At 39.0% G+C, this 21,903-nt stretch overlaps 1 protein-coding gene across 5 annotated transcripts in view; it reads left to right on the top strand.

Annotated features, from left to right (window-relative positions):
- LOC149198683 (zinc finger CCCH domain-containing protein 64-like) overlaps positions 1–21,120 on the top strand; it is a 258,943-nt gene extending 237,823 nt beyond the window's left edge. For 2 of the 5 annotated variants that reach the window (XM_089402116.1, XM_089402114.1), the window contains 2 exons: positions 18,859–19,007; positions 19,256–21,120. In XM_089402116.1, coding sequence (XP_089258242.1) covers positions 18,859–19,007; positions 19,256–19,390 — 284 coding nt within the window. In that variant the 3' untranslated portion in view covers positions 19,391–21,120. Of the gene's footprint in view, positions 1–18,858; positions 19,008–19,255 lie in introns of those variants that run through there. The other 3 variants (XM_089402115.1, XM_089402118.1, XM_089402117.1) reach the window with 3 other exon arrangements.
- Positions 21,121–21,903: the final 783 nt, after the last annotated feature.

Genomic DNA, 21,903 nt, shown 5'->3' with positions numbered 1-21,903 from the left:
GGTGGTCGAATGAATGGATGTGAGGAGGGCAGCTACAACAGAAACGTGAAAAGGAGAGGTAACAGCGTGCGTGGAGGTGGATTGAGCTATGCGTATAACGGCCAACAGATGGGCAGCTGAGATAATACGCTGTTTGTTTTTTTTTTTAGGCTGGGCAGCGATAGGATTAATGAAACGATGAGGATGGCTGTATGTAAGTGCGGAGAAACCCACTTCACAATAAAATTCTTTTCCTGCAACGCAAATGAAACTCCAAACAACAGAACTATGCCCCTGCAGAAAACTGATTTTGGGGCCAGATCTTACCCTCCAGGGCCTAGATCTGGCTTCAAGATTGAAGCTTACCTTCAGATCTGCAACCTGCAATGGCAGAACAAACATCCAAAGATAATATATGCAAGGATAAAAACTAAAACCCTACAAACCAGCTACAAAATTTACAACTTTGTGACTCTGCAACAACCAGATTTGCCAGTAACCCTCCATAATATTTTTAGAATATTAGATTTACTATGAGATACTTCAGAAATCTCTCATGCAACTCAAAAAAATAAACTTTAAATGTTAGACACAGAATCGAAACTGGTTGGGCTCTACAGGAAAATGCTTTGCGGGAGTTGGCTGGTTCAGCCGAGAACTTCCCCAAACGCCCACTGATTTTCTCAATAAGGGTTTCCTGCACAGCTCACTTCAACCATCAATAAAGAGAGAAAAATAGTACTAGATTCCAGATGCAATGGAGATACCTGCCATTATTTCAGAAATTCTAATACCATTCAAACCATAGTAAGTGAACAAGATACTTGTGTTCAACAATACTCTACATCAAGCTATTACTAATGGTTGAAATTAAAATTATGCAGAAAATAAAACAACTCACAACACTCTAGGAGAGTAACACCAGCAAGATTTCAACCCCAAAGTCTTTCTTTATTTGCACCAGAAAAAGTTTACAAGAGAGCTTTCTTCAGCACAATACTCACAGATTGAATGATCTCAAATGACCCCTAACACCCTATTTAAAGGAAAAATTCCCAACGGCTAGTTCGAGTGATCCATGTCAAAATGATCTCGACCGTCGATGAGGATCAAAACATTTTTTAATCTCATCCGTCGAATTTTTAAATGCATTAAAAAATTGACATTCTGCATTTATTTACTCAAAAATTTGACCTATTATTATTTTATTATTTTTAAAATTTTTATTTTATTTTATTATTTTTTAATTATTTTTTTAAATTTTCAAATTTTATTATTATTTTTATTTAGTTATTTATTTATTTTTTTTAATTTTTTAATTATTTATATCCTTTTTTTTTTCAATTTTTTAATTTTTATTTTTAAATGGATCCTCGAACTTAGCCTTTGGAAAAATCACCTAGGACCTAGGACTTAGGACTTATGAGGGGATTAAAACATTTTCTAACCCTCAAGACACTTTACATCATGACTTTTACAATTTTACATCTCAATGTTGAAATTTGGTACCGGAGGACAGGTGGTTCCCTTAGGCTTTGGTCTTTGGCCTAGGGAAAAGTGTCCAAAAGAATTTAATTTTTCTCCTAAAGTAACTTTATAATTTTATAAAGTTAAATCTAATTTAAAAGTGACTTTAAGTGATAAAGTTACTAAGTCTAATTTTAAAGTGACTTTTATAAAGTCAATGAAAAATTAGAAAGGAAAAATGACTTTGGAAATAAATCACTAAGTGGGTCTTTATTAAAGTGGGTGAATTAAAAAATAAAAAGTGAGATTTAAATGAGCATTTAATCTCAGCCTTAGATCTAAATCTATTTCAGCCATTGGATTTAGGGATCACCCAAAAGTCACTTGGGGTTAGATTAAAGGAGGAAAATGAGGAAAAGATCATTCATTCTTTCATGAGCAGATTGGGAAAAGGAGAGCAAGAGAGCAAGAGAGATTTCTGAGCAGGGAGGAGAAGGAGACAGCAGCTTGGCACACATTCCAAGGCAGCAGTTGAGCAGATTTGTACAGCTGATTCAGCACACAGTGAAAGGCAGATTTTGGCACGATTTTCGAGGAGTGGTTTGCACAAAAATCGAGGAGCAGTTTGCTGGTTTTTCTGCACACAAAACAAGGGCCGTACAGCGCATTTATTGCAGGCCATACAACGCATTTAATGCTGTCCGTACAACTGCATTTAATGCTGAAAGTGGGCACGAAAATCGAGGAGGCCGTACAACATTTATTGTTGTCATGTTTGCTGTAATTTCCAGATTGCTGTGAGGCACGGGAAAAGAGATAAGTTGTAAATTTGCTTGCTGATTTTTTGCTCAATATTTCTCACTGTAAAAAGGCAATTTTCAGAAATAAAGAAGAGCTCTCGAACTGGTTTTCCCCAAGAGTTGTAGGGGGTTTTTCCAGGGTCAAATTGACCAAAAATTTCAGTGTTTAAATGTGTTTTAATAGCTGTTTATTACTGCTGATTTTTATTTCTGCAATTTCCAGCATTCTATAAAATTTTCAGAATTTGTGTTTTCAGCAAATTTATTTTTTCCAGCTTGTTAAATGTATGGTTATGGGAAAGGGCATTTAACTATATGGGAGAAATAAGGAGAAACTGAAAACCGGGGTGGGAAAACAGAAATTTCTACATGGTATCAGAGCTTGAGTGCTGAAGGGCAGTTTGGGACAGCAAAAAGAAAAATTACAGCTGCTGATTTTTCACTCTAAAAATTCCAGCAAGCTGATTTTTTCATAAACAACAGTTTTATCTTTACTACAGCAGTGCTATTTTTCAGTTTTAGGACAGCAGGATGTCATTGGGATTGAGGGTGGAGGATAGGCTGGATGGGCATACAAATTACAGCGTTTGGAAGGAGAGAATGCAGAGTATCTTTGAGGAGGCAGAAGTCTGGGATATCATGGTGCATACCACATAGAACCCTGTTGTTGTGCCTACTGATGCTACTTAGTTGGCTGAGTATAATAAGAAGAATAATAAGGGTAAGAGGCTGATTCTAGACGGAATCAAAGACCATTGCATTCCTCATGTGAGAGGAAAGAGCAATGCCCATGAGATGTGGACAGCATTGTCCAATCTCTACCAGAGTACCAATGAGAACCGGAAGATGGTCTTGAAGGAGAAGCTGAAGAACATTAAGATGGGTAATGATAGTGCAGTTGGATATCTCACAAAAATTACTAATGTGAGAGATGAGTTGGCAGCGATTGGAGAGGCCATTCCACCCACTGAGTTGGTGTGGATTGCAGTGAATGGCCTCCCCCGTTCATGGTTGAACTTTGCTGATGGGGTTTGTGCACGTGAGACCCTTCCCACATGGGAGAGGTTTTGGGATGATTGCATTTAGACAGAGATCAGGAAAGGTCAGCTTGGGGCAGCCAAGCCAATTGAGTAGGATGAGGATGTAGCACTGGTGGCAGGAGACAAGAAAGGCAAAGGGAAGAAGCAGGCTTCCATAAGTAGTGGTGGGGGCAAAGGCAAAGGTAAAGGTAAACAGAGGAACACACAAAAGGACTATTCCAAGGTGAAGTGTTGGAATTGTCAAAAGATGGGACACTATGCAGTTGTGTGTCCGGAGAAGAAGAAGAAGAAGGGGAAGAACCAGAACGTGGCAGCTTCAGCAGAGATTGAGGACTTTGCAGGTCGTTTTGACCGGGAGTTTGCGTTCACTACGTGTGAGTCCTCTAGTGCAGGATCACCTGCCACACAGGTTCAGAGGGAGCATGCTTTTCCCTCGATTAGCGGAGCATCTTCAAGTATTTGGTATGTGGACAGTGGGGCTTCACGTCACATGACAGGAGTCCGTGAATACTTCTCAGAGCTTTCAGAGAGTGGCACTGATATAGAGGTAGTACAAGGTGATGACAGAGTTGTTAGAGCAGTCGGGGTGGGGACACTGACATTTCAGAGGGAGTCCAAACCTCCCTTGAAAGTGTCGGATGTTCTTTATGTGCCAGGGATGAGGAAGAACCTCATATCCGTCTCAGCTTTAGAGGACAGAGGATATGAGGTATTGTTTAGGGGAGGACAGGTGTTGATGTATCCCAGGGGCACTCCAGTTGATTCGGCTAGAGTGATAGGTGTACGCCATGCAAAGGTGTACAAGTTTGCATTCCAGCCCCTTTTGGCATTGAGCAATAGTACCGCCAGTAGAGCTAGCAGTTCTGAGTTGTGTGAGATTTGGCACCGCAGGATGGGACATATGTATCATGGAGCCTTGAGGACATTGCGGAAGATCACTACAGGTGTGCCAGATTTCAGTACTGATCACTTTGATACTTGCAGAGGTTGTGTGATGGGCAAGTTTGCCAAATCCCCTTTTCCCAGCAGTGACAGCAGAGCGACTGGGATACTTGATTTGAGTCATTCTGATGTGAGCGGTCGGATGTCTCATGTTTCCTTGAGTGGATATGAGTACTATGTTTTATTCATTGATGATCACTCTAGGAGGACCTGGATTTATTTTTTGAAGAGCAAGAGTGAGGTCTTCAAGCGGTTTCAGGAGTTCAGAGCTCTTGTGGAGACACAGACAGGTCGAAAGATCAAGTCCTTGAGGTCGGACAATGGAGGAGAGTACACCCTTGGAGAGTTTGTTGACTATTGTGCGGAGGCAGGCATTAGGAGGGAGTTCACTGTTCCTTACAACCCCCAGCAGAACAGGGTTGCAGAGAGGAAGAACAGATCCATCATAGGGGCTGCCAAAGCCATGTTACATGATCAGGGGTTGCCATTGTTCTTGTGGGCAGAGGCCTGCAACACAACTGTTTACTTGTAGAACAGGAGTCCGCATCGTGCCTTGGGGCACATGACTCCGGAGGAGGCTTTCTGTGGGAAGAAGCCTGATATTGGTCATCTTCATATCTTTGGATGCATTACATACTCCTATATACCCAAGGAGAAGAGGACCAAACTAGAGCCCACCGCAGAGAAGGGTATCTTTGTGGGCTACAGTGAGACCTCAAAGGCCTTTCGGATTTACATCCCTGCACAAAGGAGAGTTGTTGTCAGACGGGATGTGAAGTTCAAGGAGGACAGGGCCTTTAGGAGGTCACGGGAGTTAGAGTATCTGGATCAGCCAGACCCTCAGCGGTAGTTGAGTCAGTCGCAGGGATCAGGAGGATCAAGAGGTACATCTATGAGGATGTCAGGTCCGTCAGTGAGCAGTGGCTCGCCGAGCCAGAGGGGTGGTGCTCCAGGCAGCATGCAGAGCAGTTCACTAGGGAGTCCACTGATGGACAGTTCACACGGTACTTCAGCTTCTACAGGTTCAGGTGCAGGCAAGAGGACATCAGACAGACAGTCAGGAGTTCAGGCTCCTGATGATGATGAGGAGGAGTTTCATTCTCCGGTGGGAGAAGTATGCTTAGGGAAGAGAAAGCCTAAGTGGCTTCAGGACACCTCGAGAGATGCCACATCTGTTGCTGAGCCGAAGAGGCCGGTCAGAGAGAGTAGACCACCTGAGAGGTTTTGTAGCTACATGGCGATGGTTACCAGCATCCTTGACTCGAAGCCTTCTAGCTATGAGGAGGCAGCTAGCCAGCAGGTCTGGAGAGAGGCCATGCAGGAGGAGTATTCTTCTATCATGAAGAATGATGTTTGGGAGGTGGTGCCGAGGCCTGAGGGCAAATCCGTGGTTACTTCCAGATGGCTTTACAAGGTAAAGCATGCTGCAGATGGCAGCATTGAGAAATTCAAAGCAAGGTTTGTGGCTAGAGGGTTCTCCTAGGTAGAGGGAGTTGATTATGAGGAGACCTTCGCTCCCGTGGCTCGATATACTTCGATCTGCTCCATTATATCGATAGCAGTAGAGATGGGTTGGAAGATCCACCAGAAGGATGTGAAGACCGCATTTCTCAATGGCTTCATACAGGAGGAGGTGTACATTGAGCAGGCACAGGGCTTTGAGGTGCATGGGAAGGAGTCCCATGTGTGCAGACTGAAGAAGGCCCTTTATGGCCTGAAGCAAGCTCTCAGAGCTTGGTACTCCAGGATAGATACATACTTGCAGGGGTTGGGTTTCACAAAGAGTGAGGCAGATCCGAACCTTTACTTTATTGTGATAGGTGAGGAGCCTCTCATTCTGGTGCTGTATGTGGATGACTTGGTCATTACAGGTGCAGAGAGACTCATAGAGCACTGCAAGAGAGATCTTGCGACGGAGTTTGAGATGAAGGACATCGGCTTGATGCATTACTTTTTGGGCTTGGAGGTGTGGCAGGAGGAGGGGCATTTCTTCCTGGGGCAGGGGAAGTATATTGTGGACATCCTTAGCAGATTCCACATGGAGGATTGTAGACCCATGTCGACACTGATGATCACCAACTGGAAGAAGCTTCATGCTTCGGATTCCGAGTTGGTGGATCCCACATTGTACCGGTAGCTGATTGGTTCCTTGATGTATTTGGTCAACACTAGACCAGATATCTGTTTTGCAGTCAACACGATGAGTCAGTTTATGTGTGAGCCTAGGAAGGTTCACTGGGTGGCTGCAAAACACATTTTGCGGTACTTGCAGGGGACAGTGGATTATGGTCTGGACTACAGGCAGGGAGATGGAGTGAGATTGGCAGGATACACTGATTCTGATTGGGCAGGTTGTGCTTCTGATAGGAAGAGCACTTCAGGGTGCTGTTTTGGGTTGGGTTCAGCAGTAGTGTCATGGTTCAGCCGGAAGCAGCAGTCAGTAGCATTGAGTTCAGCGGAAGCAGAGTATATGGCAGCCAGTCTAGCTAGTTGTGAGGCTATCTGGCTTCGCAAGATGTTGTTTGGCTTATTTGGTCAGCCGTTGAGACCTTCAGTGATTTACTGTGATAATCAGAGTTGCATTAAACTCACGGAGAATCCAATATTTCATGACAGGTCAAAGCATATCGGGATCAGATATCATTTCATCAGAGACTATGTTCAGAAGGGAGTTGTGAAGCTTGAGTATATTTCCACTGATGAACAGGTTGCAGATATTCTCACCAAAGCCTTACCACGGGGCAAGCATGTCTACTTCAGAGACAAGATGGTGTGGTGAGGAACACCTTCCTCGGTAAGAGGGAGTGTTGAAATTTGGTACCGGAGGACAGGTGGTTCTGTTAAGCTTTGATCTTTGGCCTAGGGAAAAGTGTCCAAAAGAATTTAATTTTTCTCCTAAAGTAACTTTATAATTTTATAAAGTTAAATCTAATTTAAAAGTGACTTTAAGTGATAAAGTTACTAAGTCTAATTTTAAAGTGACTTTTATAAAGTCAATGAAAAATTAGAAAGGAAAAGTGACTTTGGAAATAAATGACTAAGTGGGTCTTTATTAAAGTGCGGTGAATTAAAAAATAAAAAGTGAGATTTAAATGAGCATTTAATCTCAGCTTTAGATCTAAATCTATTTCAGCCATTGGATTTAGGAATCACCCAAAAGTCACTTGGGGTTAGATTAAAGGAGGAAAAGGAGGAAAAAGTCATTCATTCTTTCATGAGCAGATTGGGAGAAGGAGAGCAAGAGAGCAAGGGAGATTTCTGAGCAGGGAGGAGAAGGAGACAGCAGCTTGGCACACATTCCAAGGCAGCAGTTGAGCAGATTTGTACAGCTAATTCAGCACACAGTGAAAGGCAGATTTTGGCACGATTTTCGAGGAGTGGTTTGCACAAAAATCGAGGAGCAGTTTGCTGGTTTTTCTGCACGCAAAACGAGGGCCGTACAACGCATTTATTGCAGGCCGTACAACGCATTTAATGTTGTCCGTACAGCTGCATTTAATGCTGAAAGTGGGCACGAAAATCGAGGAGGCCGTACAACATTTATTGCTGTCCTGTTTGCTGTAATTTCCAAATTGCTGTGAGGCACAGGAAAAGAGATAAGTTGTAAATTTGCTTGCTGATTTTTTGCTGAATATTTCTCACTATAAAAAGTTAATTTTCAGGAATAAAGAAGAGCTCTCGAACTGGTTTTCCCCAAGAGTTATAGGGGGTTTTTCCAGGGTCAAGTTGACCAAAAATCTCAGTGTTTAAATGTGTTTTAATCGCTGTTTATTACTGCTGATTTTTATTTCTGCAATTTCCAGTATTCTGTAAAATTTCCAGAATTTGTGTTTTCAGCAAATTTATTTTTTCCAGCTTGTTAAATGTATGGTTACGGGAAAGGGCATTTAACTATATGGGAGAAATAAGAGGAAACTGAAAACCGGGGTGGGAAAACATAAATTTCTACACTCAAGGGGGAAAACCCATTTGACATAGACCCTCATAGACCACCCAGTTCTGCGACACAACTATAATCTAGTAGATCAACGCACTAGGATTCCCCTAAGATTCTAATAACATAATTCATTCCGGCATTGGGGTTGGGTTGAAGGAAAACTCTGCCGATCATGGATCGGTGAGACAAAAAACCTTCCGGAACGTAGATTATCACTAGAAAATTAGGTCCACCTAGGCAATTTACTACATGACTCAACTCTGCTAAGATTATTTACAATTCACACATGCAGATTGGGTTTACAACATAATATGATCAAGTTGACGATGACTGTCGAATGGCATGGACACGTCAATCAAGCACTATCTCTTTTGCGAAGAAAAGGGGGTGTACTGTTACGGGAAGTTGACACGTAGTGGTCAACATTTGGCTCTACTTGGGTCACATTGCTGCACTGCAGGAATGTGAGAATCCAGAATTTGCATCCACGCAACACACAACCGAAATAAGTGGCGTCCATCCAAAAATCATCATATAACATTTAAGCACATGAAAGATATAAGCTATTCATTTATTAACAAGGAAAGTAAATCTAATCCTAAAACAAAAATAAAATGCTGAAATAACAAGGAGTAGGATTAGAAATACAATACAAAGGATGCCCTATGGCATCAGATATCATCTTTGAAGAACAGCTTGAGCATTTGGCCATTCGCAGGTAGATCAAGTGGTTCGCCATCCAATTTGCTTAAGTGGAATGAGTTTGGTCCAGCTATATCTCGAATGATGTATGGTCCCAGCCACAAACTGTCGAACTTCTTATGTTTTCCTGGTTTCTCATTCTTGCGATCCCAAAGAAGTATCATATCTCCCACCTGCAAAGATCTAGATCGAGAGAATTTATCAAAGATTTTCTTAATGTTAGATTGATTTTTACATATAGCATCAAAAGCTGTTGTACAAGCTTCATCTAACTCCACAATCTGATCTATTCTATTCTGAACAACATCTTAATTAGTAGAAAAATTCTGAAGGAGCTGATAAGCTGGCAATTTCAGGGGCACAGGTAAGGTTACGTCCAAGCCATAAACTAATTCAAAGGGAGATTTACCAATAGCTTTCTTCTTAGTGATTCTATTTGCCCATAAAGCATACTTGATTTTGCTATCCGATGATCTCTTATTATCTCCTACTATCTTCTTGATAATGGTTATGAGATTCTTGTTACTTGATTCGGCCATACCATTACCCTGAGGATAGTAATTTGACGAATGAGATAAGACAATGCCATACTTGAAGCAAAAAGATGAAAACTCTGAGGGACTAAAAGCTTTGGCATTGTCAGTAGTGATTTTAGCAGGGACACCAAATCTAGTAATGATATTATTTTCAATGAAATCCATAATAACCTTTTCAGTGGCATTCTTAGCAAGAATGGCTTCAACCCATTTAGTGAAATAATCCGTAGTAGTCAAAATCCATGAATAGCCATTGCTAGAATTTTCATGGAACTTCCCAATGAAGTCCAAACCCCAATGCTGAAAAGGTGCCTCTACAATGACAAGTTGTAGGGGCAGGGCAGCAAGCTTCTGTTTCCCAATGAATAGTTGACAGGCTTGACAAGTTCTAACAAACTTATGCACATTAGAAAAAATTGAAGGCCAATAATAACTAGCTCTTAGGATTTTGTGGGCGGTAGTTTCTAGCAGCATAATGACCACCACAAAATCCTAAATGAAACTCAGAGATTAATTTCTTGGACTCAATGTCATCAACACACCTAAGCACTATGCCCTTAGGATTTCTCCATCCAAGGCCATCCTTCATAAGGCAATACTTAGTGGCTTTTAGTCTAAGAGCCCTTCTCTTATGAGCAGCTAAATGGTTAGGACATGCAAGATTAATTAAGTAATAAACTATGTCCTTGTACCACTCATGCTCTCCTAATCTTTGCAACTCAGGCAAAGATAGATCGCTAAGACAAAATAAACCAAGAGTCTTTTCGTTACCTTCAGTCAACATTTGAGCCAAATCTTGTCCTTTGACTAGCTTGGTGGGTCTGATCTCTAAATCATATTCTTGTATTTTAGTAACCCACCTAGCGCGAGTCCCTAAGCAATCAGTTTGAGTTAATATATCTTTAACAACAGAATATGGGACGAAAGCAATGATTTTAGAATAACCCACATAAGTTTTGAAGTGCTTAAGGGACTTGACCAGGGCATAAGCTTGCTTTTCCATGGTATTGTATTTCAATTCAGAATTTTGAAGCGCTCTACTCATGAAAGCAATAGGCTGCTCGTGACCATCTTTATTCTTTTGTAACAGGACACCAGCAATGGTATCTTCGGAAGTGAAAGAAAAAATCATGAAATCCTTGGAATAATCGAGACTAACTAAGACAGGAGCTCTTGCAATAGCGCATTTGATTTCTTGAAAAGCCTTTTTGCTGTCTTCTTGCCAAACAAATTTTGCATCTTTCTTTAGAAGGCTTTGAATAGGCTTAGCTATTTCTGTGTAATTTGGAATAAACCTTCTAAGAAAATTTGTCTTTCCAAGGAAAGACTGAAGGGATTTAAGATTATGAGGAAGAGGAATCTTTTGGATTGCTTCAATTCTTTCAGGATCAATCTTGATTCCATCCTTAGAAATGATATCGCCAACTAATTTCCCTTCTGTTACTCCAAAAACAGACTTAGCTGGATTCAAAAAAATCTTGTATTCTCTACATCTATCGAAACCCTGCCTAAGATGATTTATATGACTGATACAATCTTTAGAAAATACAGTAAGATCATCTTGGTAAATCTCAATAAATTTCCCGATTAACCCCTTTAAGGCATAATCCATAGTCCTTTGAAATGTAGCCCCAGCGTTGGTTAATCCAAACGGCATTCTGATGTATTCAATAGTAACCCATGGCGTGGTGAATGTGGTTTTATGACGATCTTCCTTTTTAACCCATACCTGATTGTACCCAGAAAAACCATCTAGCAACGACATCATTCGAGAACCGGTTACTCTTTGCAGCAAAGTCTCCATGTTTGGCAAAGGGTAATTATCTTTCTTGCATGCTAGATTAAGGTTTCGAAAATCGACACAAAGCCTTATTGTACTATTCTTTTTCCTAACAATCACCAGATTTGAACACCATGTCGAATGCCTTGTTTGAGCGATAATTCCTGCTGCAAGCATTTTCGCAAGCTCTTTCTGAACCAAAGGGGCTAATTTAGGATTAATTTGCCTAAGTTTCTGGTGAAAGTGTTTAGCATTTCATCTTTTAAGGGGATAGTATGTTCCATGACATCTTCCCTATAGCCCTTTAATTCATCATAAGAAAACGCTAAAACATCTCGATATTCGTGAAGTAAATTAGTTAACTTTTTTCTTTCCTCCACACTAGTATCTCTACCAATTTTAACAATCTTTGGGTTTTCAAAAGTACCAATGTTTATCTCGAGATATTCGCCTGGGTTCATCTTATTTTCTTCTCTCAACTTCGTGGCATCATGCCGATCAAAATGTTGCTCTAAGGCAACCACATTCCTAGGAGTAGGATTTATGATATGCTCATGATTTAAAGATCCATCCTCCTCAGAATCTATCCGGAAATCCTCAAACTCATCCAAACTATTAAGAAAACGAATGACTTGCTTTTCATCATTAAAGACTTACCAATGCTCTGAGTTATCTAGAACAGATGGTCTAAATATTACTTCCATTTTGATCTTATCCTTAATTAGCTAATCAGATAACTGGAAAGTAGTAGCAGCTACAACAAGTTCATCTGCCAAACTATTTTGCTCTCTTGGGATAGCTTTGAGGTCAAGGGCATCAAAGTGCTCCATAGTATCCCACACAACATTTCGATAATTCCTTAATCTTTGATTTTTACATGTGAATTTATTTTTAAGCTGCATGATAATTAAATCAGAATCCCCCTTAATGCTAAGCAATTTAATTTTCAAAGATTTTGCCAATTCAAGACCCAACAATACAGCTTCATATTCAGCGACATTGTTGGTTGCTTCAAATTCTAATCGATAGAAAAACTTGAAAATGTGATCAAGGGGAGATTTAAGCACTATTCTAGCACCTTTACCATGCCTAGACGATGCACCATCGAAGTACATGTACCAAACTCTATCATTGAGATCCTTAATCTTATCATCGGGAGGAATTATGAAATTAGACATGATGGCATAGTTCCCAATGTCAGATTGCTCTTTGATTATCTCGTTGTGAGGTCTCTTAGGATTTTCGACATGGAATTTTCTTTCGGGCTCTCTATTTAGTCTTACAAAACCATCACCCCTAGGAGAAGGAATCATAGCATATGGCCAATTCATTTGAATACTTCCTCCTAGATCAGAGGCCCACTTTCTGGATAAAAGCATACCCCAGGCATCAGACACATCCACAACAACAATATCCATAACAATCATGATGTCTGGGTAAACTGATAGATGAACTTGCAAATCTTTGATCAAACCATGCACTTCAATTTTCTTAGAATCCATGGCACATATATTATAGTAGGGTCTAGAAACTCTCAAGTTAAGCTGTTCCATGACCCTTTTAGTCATTACACAAGCTGATGCACCAGAATCCAACATGAAATTATTCAATTTATATCCATTAACTAACAAGGTGATAAACAAAGGTTGGTGATCTTTGTTATCCGCATCTAAACTTTGCAAATATATGGGAGCATCATGATAGTCAACTTCCTGAGTATTCTGTTGAGAAATATTTATTTGAGGACCTTGAATAGCTTTTAGTAACTTATCTCTTTGGGAAGGGATTTTAGCGATTTCGGAGACAGGAACCCAGATTTTCGCATTGTTGAACCAACTTCCCAAATCGATATCTAATCCAGAGTTTAAACCAGGGTTAAAGGTTTGAGGGGGAATTTGATTCCCGCTCTGATCTTCATCCCTTTTCTGATAGGTCAAACCTTTATCTCTAGCAATTTCCATGATTTGCTTGGGAGAAGGTTTTTCACCATATAACCTAGCCAAAATGTCATCTTCATTTTCAAGGTTATTTACACTAAAAGCTGATGAAGGATTCATAACATCACAACTATTTTCCTCTATCCAATCATCCATAGACAAAGGGAACTTGCTACCTACTACATTTATTTGATTACCTGCCCCAAACATTCCATTATCCAAGATTCTTCTAACGATGGGGCAAGTGGCTTCTTCATGAAGAGCATCACAAACCCGACAGTAAGGAGGAGCATTATCAACCAAATTAGTAAACGGATTAGGAGGTCTCTGCTCACTAGATTGACCCTTCTTTTGCCAATTGTTATTTCTGTTATTATTATTTCGAGGCTGGAAATTTTGCGTTTGTGCTCTTTCCATTTGGACCAACCTATTTTGCAAAGTGGCTATCTCCTTATTATGATTAATTTCCATGGTTTCAATCTTTTGAAGCAATTTGAGAACAAGTTCACTTTCAGGCTCTTGAACTGCTTTTCCTTTAGGTTCTTTTAGTTTCGTAGCAGCCCTATCGAAACCTGGGATCTCAGACTTCCCAGATGCTGCCTTGTCCTTTTCAAGCTCTATAGCTAAGGTCTGGCAATCTCTATAATCATTAAGTCTAGCACGCCTTAATTCATAAGATGGCTCAGGACTAAAGGCATCAATGTAAAAATCTCGAAGAGATTTTTCGGTAGGTTTATAGTCTTGAGGTAATTCTCTAACAATACCATTAAACCTTTTATTAAATTCTTCAACAGTTTCATTCTCTCTCTTTTTTATTATGCTGATAGCTTTTACGAGGTGTCTTCCCTCTCTCTTATCTCCATACTTTTCTTTAAAGGCATCAATGATCGACTGTAAGGAATCAAATGAATTCTGAGGCTTTTCAGTAAACCATTCATGAGCATCGCCCCCCAAAGTTAAAATAAAAAGAGTCATTCTGACATCCTCATGATCGAAATCAGGAGACCTTGCGTACTTGGCCATCCATATACTAAAATCTCTTAGATGCGAATTTGCACTAATCGCATTATCTCCCTGAAAGCTAGGCAACTTATCTATCCCAAGTGATGGAAGAGCATTGGGATACCCTGGAATGTTAGAAAAATTGCAAGGGGCATACATATTCATGATGTCGTGCCCAACTGGACTAGTAAAAAGCAAATGGATATCAGAGAGTGCTTCTTGTCCGAGGTTAACAAGAAGTGTACGAGAAGAGAGTTTGTGTAATCGTACCCTGAGGGCCCTTTCAGGATCAGGAGCAGGATTCCACAGACTGCTTGGATGTCTTCTAGTATACACTCTTGTAGATAATATATGAGGTGGAGTCACCACCCGGACAGGAAGTGAAACACGGAAAGGCTCGAAGTGAAAGGACCAAGGACAGAAAAAACTCTATACCCGACAACGGTGCCAAAAAATGTTGTCGCACAGATTGTCACGACAACGCTTAGACCGGGGGCTGTCACCCTGATCCCCGATCTCTCCGTTTAAGCCTGTCTCTTGCGGCTAAGGGGGGTAGAGCCTATGGGATAATGAATGACCAACTGGGGACCAGTTGGGTTGGGAGACACGAGGGGAAACAAGCACTAAATTGATTTTATTAAGTTAATAGACCAGTGCCTTGTGAAATAAATGATTAAACGATTATTTATCAAATGCTGCAGAAATATGAACTCATTAACAATCGTTTACCATCAAACAAAGTTTAACTTTTACCAAATGTGAGATAATCAATAAATGCTTAATGGCTTAATGATACTCCAACAATTAAAATTCGGAAGGTTAAATGCTTTAAATAACTACATAATTTTAAATGCTAACAAGAGATCACATTCATGTAGCTAATCTTCAAATGAACATTTAAGCATGTTTAACCACATAAAGAAGTGATAAATATTAACCCCACATCAAAAATGTTAGCCTCAGCAGGAGAGATGTATCGCAAACATGACAAAGCCACGAGCCAAAACTGAATTTGGTAAAATATTTCCAATATATATATATATATATATATATATATATATATATATATTTAAATAAAGCAAGACTAAGCCACTTGAAATCTAAATAAATGAAACTTGAATCTAAAGAAGATTCTAAACTATAGGACAAAATAAAAAGTCTGAAGAAATTATTATTATTATTAGTTTTTTTAAATTTTCTGTATATATATATATATATATATAAAGCAAGACTAAGCCACTTGAAATCTAAATAAATGAAACTTGAATCTAAAGAAGATTCTAAACTATAGGACAAAATAAAAAGTCTGAAGAAATTATTATTATTATTTTTTTTAAATTTTCTGTAAAATTAAATCTAAAATCTAAATAAAATCTAGACCTAATCTAAACTAACTTACATCTAATATATATGAAACAAAATATGAATACTAACTAGAATGAAAACTAAATAAAACAAAAAGAAAACTTCCAATTTTTTTTTTTTTTTTTGTTATGAATTTTTTGGAAAAAGCAAAATTCAATACAACCTAAGTCAAACAAATTTAAAAGTAGATAATATATGAGAAAGAGTCTAGCTCTAACAAATCAATTCCTTTTTTTTTTTCTATGCGGAGCTTTAAACCTAAAAATATATAGATATAAAACCTAAAAAAAAAAAATGGGAAATTATAACACGTCTAAAACTATTTAAATTCTAATTTCATTAAAACGCAGGTGAACTGGAAAAATCGACTTTCAAAAAAATGCAGCAAACCAAAATCGAAAATTTTGTTTAGCGTGTGGAGGTATGCGGCTGAGAAAAAAAAAAAAAAAACATACGCAAGTGGAATTGGCTGCGTGAATATGGCTGTTAGGACAAAAGAATGATTGCAGGTCGGCGTGAAGATGTGGAGAACGCACAGAAAGGGGTGCGATTGCATGTGAAAAAATCTGCAGGCCTAGAAGAAATGGCAGCAAGGTTTTCGAGCAGCAGAAGAGAGGGAAACTCATGCGATGGAAATGAGTCACTGATGCAAATTGGCAGAGGGGACAACACGCAGATGGATGCTGCGCGCAGCAGTTTATGGCAGCGCTTGGGTAACTTGAGAAGGCAGCTACGATGGAAAGGCTGTAGCGCAGAGATGGGAGCTGGGAAAAGGAGCAATGGCAACGATGAAATTGCGTTTGGATACGGATTCGATGGTGGACAGGGGAAGGATGAGGGTGCTGCGATGACAGCGGCCGAATGACTGGATGTGAGGAGGGCAGCTATAGCAGAAACGTGAAAAGGAGAGGTAACAGCGTGCGTGGAGGTGGATCGAGCTATGCGTATAACGGCCAACAGATGGGCAGCTGAGATAATACGCTGTTTTTTTTTTTAGGCTGGGCAGCAATAGGATTAATGAAACGATGAGGATGGTTGTACGTAAGTGCGGAGAAACCCACTTCACCATAAAATTCTTTTCTTGCAACGCAAATGAAACTCCAAACAGCAGAACTATGCCCTTGCAGAAAACTGATTCTGAGGCCAGATCTTACCCTCCAGGGCCTAGATCTGGCTTCAAGATTGAAGCTTACCTTCAGATCTGCAACCTAAAATGGCAGAACAAACACCCAGAGATAATATATGCAAGGATAAAAACTAAAACCCTACAAACCAGCTATAAAATTTACAACTTTGTGACTCTGCAACAGCCAGATTTGTCAGTAACCCTCCATAATATTTTCAGAATATCAAATTTACTATGAGATACTTCAGAAATCTCTCATGCAACTCAAAAAATAAACTTTAAATGTCAGACCCAGAATCGAAACTGGCTGGGCTCTACAAGAAAATGCTTTGTGGGAGTTGGCTGGTTCAGCCGAGAACTTCCCCAAACGCCCACTGATTTTCTCAATAAGGGTTTCCTGCACAGCTCACTTCAACCATCAATAAAGAGAGAAAAAACAGTACTAGATTCCAGATGCAATGGAGATACCTGCCATTATTTCAGAAATTCTAATACCATTCAAACCCTAGTAAGTGAACAAGATACCTGTGTTCAACAATACTCTACATCAAGCTATTACTAATGGCTGAAAATAAAATTATGCAGAAAATAAAACAGCTCACAGCACTCCAGGAGAGTAACACCAGCAAGATTTCAACCCCAAAGTCTTTCTTTATTTGCACCAGAAAAAGTTTACAAGAGAGCTTTCTTCAGCACAAGACTCACAGATCGAATGATCTTAAAGGAAAAATTCCCAACGGCTAGTTCGAGTGATCCATGTCAAAATCATCTCGACCGTCAATGAGGATCAAAACTTTTTTTAATCTCATCCGTCGAATTTTTAAATGCATTAAAAAATTGAAATTCTGCATTTATTTACTCAAAAATTTGACCTATTATTATTTTATTATTTTTAATTTTTATTTTATTTTATTTTTAATTTTTTAATTATTTTTTAAATTTTCAAATTTTATTATTTTTATTTATTTATTTTTAATTTTTTATATATTTTTTTAATTTTTATTTTTAAATGGATCCTCGAACTTAGCCTTTGGAAAAATCACCTAGGACTTAGGACTTATGAGGGGATTAAAACATTTTCTAACCCTCAAGACACTTTACATCATGACTTTTACAATTTTACATCTCAAGGGGGAAAACCCATTTGACATAGATCCTCATAGACCACCCAGTTCTGCGACACAGTGATAATCTAGCAGATCAACGCACTAGGATTCCCCTAAGATTCTAATGACAAAATTCATTCTAGCGTTGGAGTTAGGCTAAAGGAAAACTCTGCCGATCATGGATCAGTGAGACAAAAAACCTTCCGGAACGTAGATTATCATTAGAAAATTAGGTCCACCTAGGCAATTTACATACATGACTCAGCTCTACTAAGATTATTTACAATTCACACATGCAGATTGGGTTTACAACATAATATGATCAAGTCGACGATGACTGTCGAATGGCACGGACACGTCAATCAAGCACTATCCCTTTTGCGAAGAAAAGGGGGTGTACTGCTATGGGAAGTTGACATGTAGTGGTCAACAGGGTCCATGGGAACACTTGATCTAATTAAAAACACAAGAAGAAACCTATTTAGAAAACCAGATTGAATTTATTTGAAATCTGTCTGTACATTGAAGGGATCCGTTTCTGAAAGGTGGGATCTGTTTATGTAAGACGGGATCCGTTTCCCGAAAAGCCTGATTTGCCACGTAGCCATTTCTCAGCCGGTTCAAGCCGGCTGCGGATCGGATACATGGATACGCAGATCTTGGACAAAGGCCTGCCGGATCTGGTAACTTAGCTCAAGTGTTGATGTCTGTAGCATTTAGTTCATTAATACCAAAGGAACTTTTCAGCTGTAAAACTTTGTTCATTCATTTTGAAGGCTTCTTTCAGACTCTTATTTTTTTGTTCTTTCTTTTAGCATCCGTGTTTCGAGGAGTTGTATCAAAGCATATAAATTTTCATCCTTAAAAATATGCAAACCTCTGTCAAGGTCCTTATGTAACATAATGTAACATTAACAAAGGCATCTGCAGAACATATGCAAATAAATGTGGCACGGAAGTTATTATTTGTAGTTATCAATTCAATTTTGGAGTCGTGCAATTTTCCTACAACACTAATATTCCTGAATCACATGAGTACATTTATATTTGGAGGTTTAATCATTTCATTGCATTAGATATTGTGTACTTGTTCTTTTTGGCAAACTCAGCAGCTAACTGGACAATTATCTATTTCGTAGCAGGAGAGAATGATATTGATGTCAGAATATCATTGAAGAAAGTATTACATGGAGGAATGGGCTATTTCTTTGTGGAGCTCCCAGAGGGAACTATATTAGCACATTCCCTTGCACCTGAAGAGAAGATGCCTATACAATTTGGACGTGAGGTTAGTAATAGTAACATAAATTTTATGCTTTTCTATTATATTTCCTTGAGTCAGTAACACTTAGTTAACTTTTCTGTAAGATGATCACAATGAGCTGTGGTGGTGTTGTTTTGATATAGAAATCTTTGAACAAAAATCATGTGCAAGTTGCATGGGTATTTAACCTGAATTATAGTGATTTGCTAAGGAAATTTTGGAGTTGGAAAATGATTCTTTGGTAATCTTAACAAGTATTTATCTTGTTGCAGGTACTAGCCAGCCTATTAGGAAAAACAGGCCAAAGTGATTGGAGAGACTGTAAATACAGTAAAGAAGATGAAACAACAATGGCAGAAGACTTTAAAAAACGATTTGAACCATTTGATCCAGTCCAATCTACCTAACCACAGGCAATGGGTTATGTTTTAGATCCTATTAGATAAAAAGTCACGTGTAAGATTGATTTGGTAACTTATTAGAATTTGTGGTTGTTGTTTCGAGGAAATTTGTTGTAATATAATTATGTGGATGTAATATCTTCCTGACTTAAACAATTCTTTTCTGGGAACGACATTTTTGTAGCTGACGTGTTCTCCTTAGATCTTTGACTTTAGATCACTCATGTGTTTAGGAGAATCGACTCTCAGTGTTAAATTGCTCAAATATTGAGGATCTGCATTTGAAGGCGCTGCAACTTTTACCCATTCAGCATTATTTAAAAAATGTTACAGCAGTTTGTTGTGATCCTTAGGAGATCATTCCCAAAAATTTTGCGGGTATACTGACACATGTATTGGCCTAAAGTATTATACATCAGCAGAATATAGGAAATTTAAACTTAGAGATTCAGGGTCCATAAAATGGCACTAGCTACTGATTCCATTCGTGCAGAGAAGCTGTTGTTTGCTGGAGATTCTGCTGGGGGTGCAGTGTGCACTTGAGAAGCTGAAAACAACTCTTGAGGAGGGCAGTTCACATACTTTCAAATGACAGAGTTGCCTGCAGATGTCTTGAAGGCAATGTCCCTTCCTCAATTCACTTCAATTGCCAGTGAATCCAAGCGATCTTTGCAGTGGTGAGCTCTGAGTTGGAGTGGGTGGCAGTGGTGTGCGATTCCATTCATAACTTCTTGCACTGCTTCAAGCCTTTTTAAATATCCTTCAGTGTTGACTCCAGGCAACAGTGTCAGAATGAGCATGCCACTGGGGACAAGAGACAGTCACTAGGTAGATCCACACTTGCTTGGGCAAAGAGGGCTCAGACACATAAAAAATGAGTAGTAGGGCAGTGGGAGCATATCAAGCAATGTTGTTGGAACGAGGCATGCAGAGGCCACCACAGGGTGTTAAATGTCTGGGTTGGCATCCTTAGGTTTTTGGTGTGTGGGAGTCATGAGTGTTGAGAACTTAAGCCCCCTGCTCCCCATCCAGGCAACATCAATGTCCTTTTGATTCAACAAAGGAGTGCGGGTGAGTGCCCCCTCCAAACTTCATTTCTTGCAATGTTGAACTAGGCTTCAACAAGCTTAGAGGAAGGGTGTTTATCATGGTTGACAATGAATTTTGACAAATTCTGACTACTTTTCTTTGTGGAATAGTCGCCCTTCGTCAAGCTGGGCTCTCTTATATAATATATTTGATGTAATTTGCCTTTGAATAGTTGGAACAAAGATCTTGTCAAATAATTCTGGTTATTGTTGGAGAGGAGATGCTTCCAAACTTCCTTAAGGCCCTGGCAATGAATGTGTAGTCTCTCATAATAGTGATGTCTGAGGAGGTTCAACTTGTACTCCTGGTAGGGCTACCAATGCTTCTGCATCATTGTTCATTGCTTGGCCAATCTCCCAGGTATAAGAGACTTCTTTGTTTCATTTGGGATCAAAGATGATCGCCCTTGCGTGTGGCTTACTATTTTAAATTGCTCCTATATTTAGGAGGACAATTTGCCTTAAATCACTTTTTATCGCTTTCTTGATCTGAATGTAAAGATTCAGATCCTTGAAGTTTGCTGCTTACAGACAGTAAAAAATTATCTTTTCACAATCAGTGCGCCTAGGGGAGATTTTTGAGGTCTAATATAAACTAGTAAGTATCTATATTCTCTTGGTGAGGAAGAAGTTGCCAGTTCCCTGAAACTGTATTAGCGGATAATTTGGTACAAATATTTGAATACGTGGCTTCTTATTTTAACTACCTATGATTTTACATTGTTTGGATGTGTTACACAGAGCTATAGATAATGTCATGCTATGCAGTCATACTAGTACCACGAGTTTAAGATGCCACTTAAAATGTCATGCTCTGTACTCATTATTAATACATACCTGCATATGGAACATATTTATTGAGTTTGGATTCATTCTTTAGATTCACTTTTTAACTAAAAATGGTAAATATGATCACCATCTATGTGACACAAGTTTTTGGAATGGGAGAATGGGTGCCCACAACATCTAGGGCACACCCCAAATTTTTAGGGCAGGAAATTATATATTTAAAAAAAATAGAATTCACAAAAACATGTTTTATTCTACTGCAGAGGTGGATACCTTTACTCCATTCCAGCTATAGCCAAGGGTGATGATATATGACAACAGAGGTTGCCATTCCTTTGTGTTAGAAAATAAAAAAGGCAAAAATATTGTCTTATGTTGATAATTACTTGTGTTATTCTTGCATTCTTATTATCTTCTTTCATCTTATTTTCATCAAGCAATCATCAAATCAAAACATGAAGATCAATGTGTTGAAATTTGATGACTAAAAAGTTTCTTGCAATCCCAACTTGGTTTTACTTTCACCTTATCACTCCCATTTAGTTAAATATCATTTCTCATAAATATACATTCAGCATATAGAATTCTGAAAATAAAATTTTCAGATTAAAACACATGGCACTGTCAACACATGCTGAAAAC

Source organism: Pinus tabuliformis, chromosome 2_1, assembly GCF_031772625.1.
Source record: "Pinus tabuliformis cultivar Carrire ecotype Pingquan chromosome 2_1, CPIR1, whole genome shotgun sequence".
Classification (NCBI taxonomy): domain Eukaryota; kingdom Viridiplantae; phylum Streptophyta; class Pinopsida; order Pinales; family Pinaceae; genus Pinus; species Pinus tabuliformis.
This window is presented reverse-complemented; position numbering and strand designations above follow the sequence as displayed.